Genomic DNA, 15178 nt, shown 5'->3' on the forward strand with positions numbered 1-15178 from the left:
TGCCCTGTGGCCATCTCTTCTAACAATCTTCTCTCCGGCTACACCCGGTTTACGCAGGTTTTTTTTTTGTCTGAGTCACCTCAGCATGCAAACATGCAGTCTCTTTGCATGGAGATAATGGTGGAACAAACAAACACAAAAATGATAAATAAAAAAGATTTTCACGTTTTTTAAAGCCTAGTGATTTCCAGCGCCTCTCTCGATCAGATTAATGGTTGAAAATGTCGTAATGTCTATTTTTCTACACCTGTTCGCGATTTACCTGACGTGGGAAAATAAAACCACGCAGGGTTCAAGACTGGTGACGCTTTTCTTTTCAAATTGGCGATAGTATCTATCTCTATCTTCTGCACTAGAGACACACTCTTACAGTGAGTCATTGTTAATGCTTTTAATGATTTCAACATCATGTACGGTAACCTACGAGGGAACTAAAATGGTGGAATTAACACAAAAATTAAATTAATTAAATGGTGGAATTAACACAAAATATATATTCAGTAGTAGGCCAAATAATGCATCGAATGGACTAGCAGCAACATAAATACCACTCTTTCCGTTGAACGATTCAATGGGTTCTACATAATTTTTAATATAGTCATCTCCACAAAACGTACAGTCAGCTATTCCCCTTGGAGTGCACGGGTAACAAAGAAGTCTAACTGTAAATGGTTTGAATGAGAACCGTTTGTAAGCTAATTCTCTTGTGATTAAACATTGAAGAAGGAACCTGACATTACCCAAACCCCCATCCCCCCTCCCCCCATCACCACTTCCTATGCCCCTCTTGCGAGTAGCAAGTAATAACATGGTAAGAACCATATGATAGCACACAACCCGCGTAGGTTTTTACCAGTTTTGTACTTACAAATGATCTAAATCAGTTCGATTGTTGTCCTTTCATGTTTGCTTATATGGATTCAGAAAACTCAGTCAACTCGGCTACTGCATATTTGATATTTTCGTTGTGGATGAAAACAAAGCTGAGGGATTAAAAGGGTTGGTTGACACCCCTTATTTGTCCACTGGGGAGAGATTCGCGATATAGTTACAACTTCCAAATAGAAAGAAAACCATTTTTGGATACACTGGGAGATTGAAGGGACTTACTATGGGTCTGCCTCGTATATCTGTAATTTTTAAGAATTGTTTTCATTGGGTTACCCATTATGGTATATGATCCATTATACCATGCTCTACAAATATGGTGAGCGTACGCGTAGTTTTTGGGACGTTTTTATTTTAGTTTAGTGTTCTATATTTTGGCGGCGTTTTTTAGCCGAATTTATCTATACTTAGATAAATTTGTTTCGTTCGCATCCACAGTGTCATTTTTCCCATTAATAACATTCACATCTACCAAAGAGCGAGTGAAAAAAGAGGATTACCCCGATTCTCGGGATAAGATAAATCAATAAATCAATAAATCAATAAAATATAACGAACAAACCACCCGTTGATCTGAAAGTTTTTTAGTTTGTGACTAATTGGAACCTGTACCCACTGATTGCGGCTTTCTTGGTATCCAGCACTTCTTGAACTCATTTCTTAAGGCACGGTTCATAAAACCACAAATGAAGGGATTTAAGCAACTTGATGTAGAAACTAGGAGTGTTCCTATGAGTGAAATTACACAAGGGAAATTAAAACTATCTACTATTAAATACGAAGGAAGCAAGATGATATTAGCTGGAATCCAAAGAATGACAAACCCGAAAACAGTGGCGAAAAGAGTTTTGCCGATGTTGACTTCTTCTGCATTCAAATTCTGCCACGAAACATCAGCATTGTGCATTTTAACAAGTTTTTAAATTTTCCAGTAACAGAACATGATGAAAAAAAATGGCGTGTTCTGAAAAATGATCAGAATTGAAAAATATAACTTTTTAGGCTCTATCTTGCAAATGGCAAAACCTGAATAAAGACTGACGTTGAAGCCGAAAGCAAATACTGTGAGAATGGAGTTCAAAATGGGTGCAATCCAGGCAAGTGCTCCAGTTACAAAGATGAACTTTTTTGTAAAAGTGTTTTGATACTTAGCTGGTTTCACTATTAAGTCATATCTGTTCAATGCCGTGTATGTCGTGGTAAAGATAGAGGTCGACGTTAGGGATAACATGGAAATGACCATGAACTCCCATGGATTTCCAAAAGACGAAAGAAACATCACCAAGGAGATTATAACAGTTTCCAAAGCCACCGTCGCCGTTTGTCGTTGATCAAGTATTTGCCACAAATTTTCAGAGCGTTCGTTTGCGTGATCGATTGGTAGTGTGTTTTAATCTCCATACTTCAAAGAGTATTTAATTTACCTTGTTAAGGTTTCCCTTGGCTGTTAGAACATTGAACCTGATTGATTGAACCTTCGAGTGGCGACGCCCATGTTGAGATTGACTTACAGCTACAATCCTGGACAAACGTTTTGGGACAAATTTGCACTTTTGGTGCTTTTGGGCACGCGCCAGACAACCCCCACCCCCCTTACAATGTTGAATACTACTACCTGCATTTTTTTTCTGATTTTCGACATTGTATTGGGTGGAGAGGGCGAAGAGCAACTCGCTTTTAAAGGAAAGCAGCGCTTTTTTCAAACTTCAGTGATAAAACACAGATTATTCGTTAAATTACATGTGTCCCAAGGACTTTTGTTCACGATTGTAGCTTGCTTTCCATAAGAAACGGCACATAGCAAGGCACTTCAATCAACGCTTAAATATGAAGCCCAGAACTTAAAATAAGTGCTTGAAAAGCAGGTGTTTGCGTGGTCTGAATAAAGCTTAACAATAGGTTAGCAAAACTTAATTTAATTTAGAACATCAGTATCAATTATATAATTTAAATTTAAAAATGATAAATTTTACTGAGAACTTTGAACGTAAGCATTTCTTTCTACAGTCTTCTTGATACATCCACAAAATGGTAGAGTTGATGTTCATTCGAGTAATAAAGCCTTCGTCTAGCAGTGCCCACCCTAATAAATATACATTTCCTGGTTTCATATATTATTCATAGCTGGAGTTTCGTCTTTGGCATTCGCCTCGTTTTTTCTATTTTTGATTTTGCAACTTATTGCCCTGCGTACTTCCTTCATGCTTCGGCATTTACAATCTGTAATTTCTGAGAGCACTAAGTCTACTAAATGGAAAAAGCTGGTTCCTATTTGCCTTATTTTGTTTGTCTTATTTTCCTTTGTTTCTATACCAAGTTTTAATTTTGGAGATGGCATATATTCATAACGTTTTCTTTACGCCCCATTATGCCTAGACTGCACTCATTGTGTTGGTTGAGCTCGGTTTCCGGGAAGAGAAATTACGTGGCACACTCTGCCATCTTTTGGCCACCGAAGTGGCCGTTTATTTTTAGTAACAACCATGCCCAACTCAGATGAAGCTTACTTTAAATGAAACTGTTCTCAGAAAAGATGAGGGGAAAACCCGAACGCGTGCTATAAATATTTTTCTCGTAAAAAAACAGGGATGGGTGTGTGGGGAAAATCTAGTTGGCTTCGCCGTGAATGCTTAAGGAAAAGAGCTGAGGACGAATGTAGCCCCGGGAATGTAGCTCATCTGCGCCTTATAACAAGGAGTAATGTTGCAAGATCGTATAACTATCACCTGACCGGAGGCCTGAAGAGATTCACTGACCATAAGGAGCTTAAAATCATTTATTTGCTAACTAAATATCCTTTAGTTACAACTGAATGAAGTTCACTTGTCGAAACAAAAATAGCTTTAAAACATTTAGTTCAGAAACACGGCCGAACGCAAAGTCGTTCTTTAGTAACTATGAATGTATATTGTCAGTCACACACTTTTCTTTTATTTCGATGAATATCTCAAAACTGAAAATGAAAAGGTGTTGTATCGCTTGTCCATAGTTTATGATAAGGAGCTTTAGTACAAGATAAGGAAACAATCCACCAAAAGAAAAGTATACGAACCATAGCAAAACCTCTGATAAAACTCGCTCATAGTTTAACTCCTAAGGGAATTTCAACTCGCCCACTCTCTACGAAATGTTGTCATTCAGTTAAACTGGCGCCAGCGAAAATAAAAGCAAACTATCTTCGAAAAACGCGTTTTGTCTTGCATGTTTTCGTTGCAAGGCTGCTTTTGTTTCTATATCGAGGGTTACATTCCAAAGCAGTATAATGTGACTTAATGTACAAAGAACACTTCAGATACGTGCAACGTTTAATACCTATTGATTTGGTTGAACTAAACAATCATTGAGGCTTTTCCTAGCACGGCATCTGTAGTTCTCCTGCTCTTTTGTATTTTCTCTTTTCTGAAATGAATGGATTAATTTGCTTTGTTTTAATGCTATGACAACCAAAACAAAAAACGGCGATACAAAGCGACACAAAGGAGAAAATAATAATAATATACATATTGTTACATATTAAAATTTCACTTAACTTTATCCGTGAAGACTAAAACGACCTTCAAAACACAAATGTAAATGCTTCAAAAAAGTTGACATAAACTTAAACTCATAGAAGAAATTTCCTCTTGATAACCATCAACTGTCAAAACCCTAAAATTTTGACGGCAACCTCGTGCCCAGGACGTTTCCCTTAGAGATTCCCAGGGACAAGTCCTGGGAACAAGGTTGCTGCCAACCGTCAAAATCGGAAAACTTTAATCGTCAACCGTCATGTACAATTTTGTGCATCTCACTCACGGAATTATCCAATTCTCTCAGCACTGAAAATCAAAATGCCTCTAGAATTGCTGCGTTCACCTCTAAACTTAAGTCATTTTTCCTGTTGTAAGTATATGTTACTTCTCTTAGTGTGCTTGTTTGTGCTTCGTTTTTTCCCTTTCTTGTCTTCCTTAGCTCTTGCGCATTTACGCCTTTAGCTTTGCATTAACTACTTTTTATCCTAAAGAATGATCATTTTGTGTGCTGATTACAACATCTTTATCCCTTTGTTAAGTCTTAGGTATCTTTAAGGTATTCCTTTACATAAGTTTCAATAGCTTCCTTGAGCTTCCTTGCTTTAGTATGCATTGGTATTTTGTAAATATATTTATAAACGGCAAAAAATTAAAAGAAGCAATTCTAATGCACTTAACGCTTATTAAGCTTAGTGGGCTTTCTTGGAACTCGAGGGATGCGAGGAGGAAGAGATAGGTAGAGTTGTTGGCCTCTTCAACTGTAACTATTTATGCAGGTAGGTGGATCGTATCACACATTTCTTTTAGATACATACGTGCATAGACTTTATTTCGCTTCGGATTGAAAAGTGGTACAATGATGCTAGTATCTCCGAAAAAATAAAATAAATAAATAAATAAATATCAAAAAAGATACATAATTTATATTACAAAAATTAAAAACTGGTAAATTGTTCCACTTTCTGCTGAAAAAATGGTCAACGTGTCCGCCCTGCACACTTCACCAGTAAGATCGTTCCATACGTGAGGTGCTTGATATTTAAAAGACAGTAGGCCAAACGTGGTGGTTTTTACTGCCAGCACTTTTAGCTTTACATACCTTCTAAAGTTATAGGAGCCGGCTGCAGTGTTGAAACACTGGCTGTATGAAAACACTGTTAATCTAGAGCTTCCGTCTGGTTTGTCTACACTCTAGGTCCCAAACCTTTTTTATGACTTGAAGCTGCTTATTCACCTTATGCAAACAGTTGATACATGCTTCAGTCAATAGAGAGGTTAAGCACGACGTTTACGGCAAACGGCAAACGGCTAAAATGAAACTTTTGCCGTCTGTTTTCAGCTGCCTGTACAGTAGAGTGAAAATATTTGTGTTTGCGGTGAATAGTAGGAGACATTTTTCTATTTTTGTGTGATTTATTTAAGGATCAGAAGAAAAGAATAAAAAATCAGAGGTCAACTTTGCCGTTCACCGTCTGCCGTAAACGTCATGCTTAAACTCTCTAATATTGATACCTGAAAAGTCAATGCCCTCTTTTGTTCTTAATCTGTATTCCATTAACTGTAAATCTAAAGTCGTGATCGGTAGCACCTGGAGTTACTGATTGGAATTTTCCAGGATTAGGCATTAAACCATTGCGCTTAAACCAATCCAATACACTGAGATGATTTTACCATTTTCAAAAATCCACCATCATGAATTTCACTGACATACCTTCGTTTGCCATAAATACCAGGACGGTTAAACTTTTACAAATTAAAGTACTTATCCAAATTTTTTTAAAAAAATTAATCATTAAATCACGTACATTCTAAGCTTTCAGTGGAACAGTATGATGAAACCTGTTTTCCAAGAAGACAACCAGGTATGTGATTAAATAATTTATAGCATAATTTTTCCTACGTAAGTTTGCTCTTTCTGCTCCTCCAGTCAATCAAAAGAACTTAATTGAGGAAAATCCAGCACTTCTCATAATACAAGCAATAGTTCGCAAGTTTACATGTAATAAATACCCCCCCCCCCCCACCCCCCTGTTGTAAAACTATAACGTGTTTGTTTGATAGCAAGTGCACGCAATGACATGTACAGCTGTATTCCAAAGCCCTAACACTATGTTATGAATTTATCTTCACTCGCTCAAGAATGAATCGAAAAGCTACAAGAAACTGTCTTTACAGAGACAGCGCGGTGATAATCTAAAAATAAAGCCACTAAAGAAAATGTATGCAGCATAAGATTTACAAAATAAATTGAACAAGAGAATAATTAAAATACAATTTTTGCACTAAAGTTGATGGATAAAAGAGTTGGTAGAGTACATTTGATTATGCTGGAGAGTCAGTATGGTGCTTTATTACCATAGAACTCCGCTGAAAACAATATTCATTGACAGATGTTAAAGATGGATTCTTTCTTCCCAAACTCATATAGTGCATAGATGGAAACCGATCACGCTGACTCGCGAGCTTAAGACTTGGGCTGAAGTCTTTTTTTTATATTTATTTATTTATTTATTTATTTATTTATTTATGTATTTATTTCTTTCTTTCTTTCTTTCTTTCTTTATTTATTTATTGATATGGCGAAAATTCATTGCTTTCAGTTATTCTAGTCTTGGCTGTTCATGGATTTGGAAATGAACTTTGTTAACACATCATGATTGTAATTTTCTTGAATTTATCTGTACTTAGATAGATTATTTTTGCTCGCTTCCACAGTGTCATTTTTCCCATTAATAACATTAACATCTACCAAAGAGCAAGTGAAAAAAAGATTACCTCGATTCTCGGGATAAAAAAAAATTAAATGGCTAAATTATAACGAACAAACCACCCGTTGATCAGAAAGCATTTTAGTTTGGGACTAATTGGAATCTCTGCCCACTGATTGTGGCTTTCTTAGTATCAAGCACTTCTTGAACTCATTTCTTAAGGCACCATTCATCAAAGCATAAATGAATGGATTTAAGCAACTTGATGTAAAAACTAGGAGGGTTGCTATGACTGAAATTACACGGGGGAAATTAAAACTATCCACCATTAAATACGAAGGAAGCAATATGATATTAGCTGGAATCCAAAGGATAACAAAACCGAAAACGGTGGCGAAAAGGGTTTTGCTGATCTTGACTTCTTCTGCATTCAAATTCTGCCACGCAACATCGGCATTGTGCATTTTAACAACTTTATAAATTTTCCAGTAACAGAACATGATGACAAAAAATGGCGTATTCTGAAAAATGATCAGAATTGAAAAATGTAACCTTCTAAGCTCTATCTTGCAAATGGCAAGACCTGGATGGGGACGCACGTCAAAGCCGAAAGCAAATACTGTGAGAATGGAGTTCAGAATGGGTGCAATCCAGGCGAGTGCTCCAGTTACAATGATAAACTTTTTTGTAAAAGTGTTTCGATACTTAGGTGGTTTCACTATTTTGAAATATATGTTCAATGCCATGAGTGTCATGGTAAAGATAGATGTTGACACTAGGGATAACATGGAAATGGCTATAAAATGACATGCGGAGGTCCCATATCGCCAGTCACCTGTGGCAAGCATCCCAACTGATAGCGGCATCGTAAACAGACCTTGCAGAAGGTTGCTTAGGGCCAACGAGATGATGTAGTAGTTGCTTGGCTGGCGTAGTCTGGGGTTTCTGTATACAACAAAGCAGACAAGGAGATTTCCAAAAAGCGAAAGAAGCATTACCAAGGAGACTATAACAGTTTCCAAAACCACAGTAGCCGTTTGTCGTTGATCCAGTATTTGCCACAAATTTTCAGAGCGTTCGTTTGCGTGATCCATTAGTTTCCTTACTTCAAAAAGAGTATTTAATCTACCTTGTTAAGTTTTCTCTTGGCTGTTAGGGTATTGAACCTGTTCGTTTGAACCTTCCAGTGGCGACGCCTATGTTGAGATTGAGTTACAGCTAGCTAACTTTCCACAAGAAACGACATATAGCAAGGCAGCTCAATCAAGGTCTACATGAAGCCAGCTAGAACCTAAGTGCTTGAAAAGCAGATGTTTGCGTGGTCTGAATAAAGCTTAACAATAAGTTAGCAAAACTCAGTTGAATCAAGTACATCCAAAATTTAAATTTAAATATGATAAATACTAATGAGAACTTTAACAATAAGTTAGCAAAACGTCAATTTAATTAAGTACATCAGTATTAATAGAAAACTTTAAATTTAAATTTAAATTTAAATTTAAACTTAAACACTACTGAGAACGTTAAACGTAACCATTTCTGCGGTGTTCGTGATATATTTACAAACTGGTAGCGTTCATGTTCATTTTACAAGTAATGTAGCCTTCGTCAGTCCTCGGGGAGGTGGCTACATGTAGGCTACAAGAAATATACATTTTCATATATTATTCATAGCTGGAGTAACGTCTTCGTCATTTGCCCAGCTCCCTTTTTGCTTTTTAATTTAGCAACGTATTGCCCTGGGTATTTCCTTCAACCCCCTACATTTACATACCGTAATTTCTGAGAGCATTCACTACTGAATGGAAAAAGCTCATTCCTGCATGTTTACCTTATTTTGTTTGTCTTATTTTCCTTTGTTTCTATACCAAGTTTTAATTTGGGAGATGACATATATCAATAACTTTTTCGTTAGTAACAAATGAATAAAGCTCACTTGTCGAAACAAAAAAAGCATTTCAACATTTTGTTCAGAAGCTCGGGAGAACACTTGCAATGATCAAAGTCGTGTTATGTTAACTATGAATGTATATTGTCTGTCATACACTTTTCTTGTATTTCGACTCAAAACTTGAACTACAAACGTGTTGTATCTCTTGGACAAAGTTAATGATAAAGAGCTTTAGTAAAAGATAAGGAAACAATCCACCAGAAGAAAAGTATGCAATCAAAGCAATACCTTTGATCAAACTCGCTCATAGTTCTAACTCCTAAGGGCGTTTTGATCATGCCCAAAATCTACGATATGGTATTTTCCAGTTAAACTGGGGCCAATGACAAGTATAAACAATTATTGGATGAGGGTTTTGTGATGTAATAATAATAATAATAATAATAATGATATTAATAATAATAACTTTATTTATATAGCGAGTATAATAACTTTATTGTATATAGCGAGTATATACAAAGCTCTATATCGCTTTACAGTCATGAAAGTAGAACTAAATATAATAATTTAAGCTAAATTAAGTATAAACTTTCAGATAGAAATAATTATCTAAAAGCAATTCTGAAAAGATGAGTTTTTAAACGCGATTTAAACACGGCGACCAATGGACTTAAGTAAATGTCAAGAGGCAGATCATTCCATAGTTTGGGGGCCAGCAACTGAGAAGGCTTTGTCTCCGTAAGTTTTTAGACGTACGCTACGCTACGTACGCTTCCAAAAGATACTTTCCAACAGATCTTAAACTCCTTGGTGGATTATAGTGGGCTAAAAGTTGACCTATATAGGAAGGTGCTAAGTTATTAATTGCCTTGTAAGTCAGTAATAAAACTTTAAAAGCAATTCGCTGCTTTACCGGAAGCCAATGCAATACCTTGAGGATAGGGGCCCTGACATGCGCAGCCCTAGGCTGTTGAACTACAAGGCGCAACACTGTCGTACTAATGTTTGCATACAATGTGCTAGATCAAGGCAATACCACATCAAGGCAAAACTATAAGTTTATTAATTCTTAATTTATGTATTTACTTATATTATTGACAATGTTATATTTTGGATCTTTTGTTGTAAATAATCATTTTAATTTTATTGTACTTATTACATTTTAACTAGTTTTTATTTTCTTTTGTTTATTAATTAATGTACATTTATGTTATTTTAAGAGTGGGCGTCCTGCGAAGTAGTTGTTGAGCTAAGCGGAGTTCGCACGATAAATAAAGAATTACATTACATTACCTTATATTACATACAAGTATCACAAACGATCTCGAGATAACCTGCATGGATCATCACTCTTTTTAAAAGAAGCTATCATATACAAGTTGTGTTTCATATCTAATACATCTGCAGCAACATACACTTATATATTTAGCTAATTTTCAAATTACTCCTCCATGAATTGTTTGATGGGCTTACATGTATGCTACATACAGCTTTAAAGGAAAAATCAATTTGCTTGAAGCAATTTTCATTACTTTGTACTGTTAAGAATATGTCGAAATAAGTAATTGGACACACCTTTATATTCAGCTACTTTCAAATTAGTGCTCCATGAGTCAGTGTTTCATGGAGATTGCATACATGTTGTATATAGCTTCTATTACCGTAACGTTTTTGGTCATGGGAAAGATCAATTTGATTGAAGCAACTTTTTGGTATTGCTTTGTACTATTAACAATACTTCGAAATAAGTAATTGGGCATACTTTTATATTTAGCTTATTTCAAATTACTGCTCCATGAATTGTTTTTAACAGTTGTCCCTCAGGCTTTGTATTTGAAGGGATTCAAATTACAGAGAAAAAGAATATTGTATCTCAAGGTGCAGCTGATCCTAAAAAAGTGCCGGGAGCTACCTGCATAGAGCACATCAGCTTCATCTACATATAATTTTCGCGATAATTCAGGATTGAAATTGTCACTATGTTGGTAAATGTGATATCGAGGCCTATATCAACTTTCAGAAAACGATCTTAATCTACTTCATTTCGTTCATGCAGCAATGTGTTATTGTCATTTTTTAAAACTAAAAGTCGAAATACGCCCCATGACTTCCAATTAGATTAGCATACTCTAACAACATTTTAATATTTGTTAGGAATAGCAGCGACGAATAAGATTTAAAAAAAAAAAAGAAAAACAGCAACAAATATTAAGAAATATTTAAGTCTGAGTACTCGACTTCATTCCGGTTGAAAATAGCAAGAAAAGAACAAAGAGAAGAAAGTTTCGTTGTCGGTCAATTTTGTTAGAATGCAAACGTTTTGGTGATTATAACCGTAGTCGGTAATGGCATAATTTCATCGAAAAATAGTACAATTATCTCATTACCTAGACGTAAACATTCCTGCGTTCATAAATTTCTAAGTCATAATTTTCAGGCTTTCCGTGACATGAGAAGAAAAATATGTATATTAAGCGTCTATCTTCACCTTTCTGCTTAGCCATTTTCTGAATATTTTGTCGTTGAAGTATTGGTGAAAACGAACACTGGGAATTATATTGACACGCAATATTATCAAATTAAAACTATTTCTGCAATTAAGGGATCTTAGTCACAGCATTTTTAGTTAATTTTGGCCACATACAAAATCACCTTTAAATTGAAGGAAACATGACAATTGTAGTTTACTAGGATAAAATAAACACCAAAGAATAAACCATCAAGGAACAAGGATGGTTGAGGATGGACAAGATAAACACGGATTATAAACGACGAACTTGAAAAATTTAGGCTAGACCTTTCATACTGCGAAAACCGTGACGAAGCTCCTTTAAGTATCATATCTGAAGCACGTAGGCCTACCATTTTAAGGGATGGAGCTACTAAAACACGTTAAATTCATATTTAATATTTCAGGATTGAACAGTTTTTGAATTAACGAAAAAGACGTCCCTTTTTGGACTGGATTCCGCCCCTATCGAGTGCGTCTTCTTCATCACCAAATATTTCTTGAACTCGTTTTTGAATGCGCGATTCATGAAACCATAAATGAAAGGGTTGACACAACTCGTGGAGAAAATTAGCATGGTTGCGAAAAGCGCGAGCTCGCGTGGGATAGCGGGGGATAATACAAAGTATAAATAGATGCAATTAGCTGGCATCCAAAGACTGACAAAGCCGACAACGGTGGCAAACAGTGTTTTGCTAACCTTGACATCTTCCACATTGGAACTCTGCCATGAGACATTTGCGTTGTGCACCTTGACCGCTCTGTAAATTTTCCAGTAACAGAATATGATAGGAAAATACGGCAAATACATGAGAAGAGGCAAAATGGGGATAGCGGATTGACTGTATTGTATAAGGCATACAGCGAAACATTGGTCGTCCTTGGCATCGGAACCGATGACGAATGCTGCGATAATGGCGTACGTGGTGAAAATAACCCACACTAGCGATGCTGTTATGACGATGAATCTCTTTTTGAAAATAGTTTGGTACTTAGCTGGCTTGACTACTTTGTAATATCTGTTGATTGCCATGAGCACCATAGTGTATATGGAGATTTTCGCCAGGCAATACTTCACAATGGCAGAGAAATAGCACAGAGAAGTCCCAAACGGCCATCCGCCCGTGGCTAAGAAGGCAACAGATAGTGGCATTGTGCACAGAGCTTGTAGAATATCGCTCACAGCCAAGGAGATGATGTAGTAGTTACTTGGACAGCGTAGCCTCGGGTTTCTGTACACAGCAAAGGAGACCAAAAGATTTCCAACAAGTGAGAGAATCATCACCAGCGACAATATGGCAGTCTCTGAAACCACAGTCGCTGTGTTTCTATCTTCAAGGTTCTGAGCCATGTCGTCTGGTGTTTACTTAGATCTTCCGGTATATCGGGCTTTCTGTTCTTTCTTTCTTTTTTTTTTCTTAATATTTGTCTCATACACGCTTCCCTCAAAAGTCGTTCAGATGAAACTCTAGGCCTTCGTATTTCTGCCTTCCAACTGTTTTCAAACGTGTACGACTTCGCTGCAAGAGCAATTCCAAATTTATCGCACGCCTTTACGATCGCAAGGCAAAGGTGTAGTTTTCGCAAGCCGCGAAATGGCAGTTTATACAGCCATGAACTGGTTCATTTGACAGCTGCTGGAGGGGATGTAGACCAATTTAAGCTCGTAACTAATATACTCCATTGTTTGGAAAAGGACTGAGGTCTTTAATTAAAAATTTTCCATTTGAATGTACCAAACATACTCGTTCAGTAAGTAAACATCTGACAAAAAGAAAGCAATATCCCGCCCTTCACTTGTAAAGCGTCCTATTGTGCTCACCACCGGCCGCTGTCATTTTTAAATGTTCAACCTGGATTCATATCCAAACAGATTTCTAAGCTCATATTTTTGTAAATTTTCTTTCTTGATATAATTGACCGTGTTATTTGTATTTCAAAACGGAAACCCATTCCTCGTTTATCGATAACTTATAAATTATGATTTTTTTTAAAATTTATAAATCAATTTTAAGATGTAAATTTTATTTACAATAATATACTTACTCTGTTGCACCAATCACACAACATTCAGAAAGCAATCAAAATGGTAATTTCTCGTTTAGCATTGCGTGGTGTATTAGTGGAACAGTTGGATCACAGTGATTTGATCTAAAATATGCCCTGTGGCCACTCACACCCGGTTTACATCTCTAAACATCACTCTCACTATCGCACAATTTTTTTTGTGGCGTGTGTGTGTGTGTGTGTGTGTGTTTTTTTTTTGTCTGAGGCACCTTAGCCTGACAACATGCAAGGCTCTTCGCAGGGGGATGATAATGGTGGAACAAACAAAATAATACACAAATGATAAACAAAACATATTTTCAAGTTTTTTAAGGCCTAAAGATTCCTCCCTCCATTCAGGGTAGCAATGTCTATTTTTATAGAGCTGTACGTGAGTTGCGTAACATGCAAAAATAAAAACTACATAGGGTTTAAGACCGGAGGCGCTTTTTTCAAATTGGCGATGGGATCTCTCTCTATCTTCTGCACCAGTGCCACACTTTTACAGTGAGTCATGTTAATGCTTTTAAAGATCTACATCATGTACGGTAATCTACCAGGGAACTAAAATAATGAAGAAACAATGGTGGAATTAAAACAGAGTAGATACTCAGCAGTATGCCAAATAATACACCTAATGGACTAGAAGCAACATGAATACAAGACTCTCCGAAATACGATTTAATGAGTTCTGCATAATTATTTCGGGGAGTCTAATTAACTCTTGAACAGAGAAAGCAAATATCCGTCCGCACCAAACTTGCTGACTCTTAACTCTTACGCGCGTTTTTTGGACAAAGGCAAATGCCAATGACGTAAAAACCGAGCCGTTAATGCCATCCGGTGGCGTCACTACCCAAAAACTGGGTTCCGATTGGAATTAATGTTTTAAATGTTCATATCATTTTTTGTTATTGTGAATCAATTTCATTGTGGACTATAATTTGAAAATGAACTTTAACAGCTCTAAATAGCGTAGCATAGCCTCCCACTCTCTCTCTCCTCCCCTCCTCATAAATCATGTCCCCGATTTGCATTAGAACGTGGAAATAAACAAGGTAGTTATTGTGAATTAAACGGCTGGCTCCTAAGGTGAATCCCCACCTCGTGTAACCGACACCGGAGCTGCACACTAGCACTGACAAGGCTTTGAATAGAGACCTTATCACCATTTTCAAACTGTTCCTCGTTAACAAAATGTTGACACAAAAAAGTAGATTGTGTCAGAGATTTGATTGAGAACAAAAAAAGAATGTGTCGTATCCATTAAGAGCAATTCACAGCCAACCGTAGGTAACGAATTACTAACGTGTCGTCATTGCGTTGGTCAGCAAGTTATAGCCTGTGAGTTGTCAAACCTTCAATATTCATTTGTCAAATCCTAAGTCTTGGAAACTCAATATGTACAGTTGACTATAGTTTGGCAGGCCGAAACTTGAAAATTCAATATTTTACAATTGCCGATATTTACTTAGGAATACCTTGAATTATATTCAAAATTAAACAATTTTATCTACAGATACTGTGTAAACACGGGGTTCCGGTAGCAATGTTTGTCGCTTTGACACGCAAGTATTTTCCCGATCAACATTTCTTGCTTTGTCAGTAAGCTTGATCAGTACTT

At 36.5% G+C, this 15178-nt stretch overlaps 1 protein-coding gene across 1 annotated transcript; it reads right to left on the bottom strand.

Annotated features, from left to right (window-relative positions):
- Window positions 1-10039: 10039 nt before the first annotated feature.
- Window positions 10040-13266, bottom strand: LOC149108853 (melatonin receptor type 1B-like). Its single transcript, XM_089294786.1, has one exon. The coding sequence runs from the start codon at window positions 12857-12859 to the stop codon at window positions 11912-11914; it is 948 nt and encodes a 315-aa protein (XP_089150912.1). The 5' UTR covers window positions 12860-13266; the 3' UTR covers window positions 10040-11911.
- Window positions 13267-15178: the final 1912 nt, after the last annotated feature.

The sequence above is a fragment of the Orbicella faveolata genome, unplaced genomic scaffold (assembly GCF_042242905.1).
Source record: "Orbicella faveolata isolate gen_17 unplaced genomic scaffold, um_ofav_v1 contig_25, whole genome shotgun sequence".
In the NCBI taxonomy this organism is placed as follows: Eukaryota; Metazoa; Cnidaria; class Anthozoa; order Scleractinia; family Merulinidae; genus Orbicella; species Orbicella faveolata.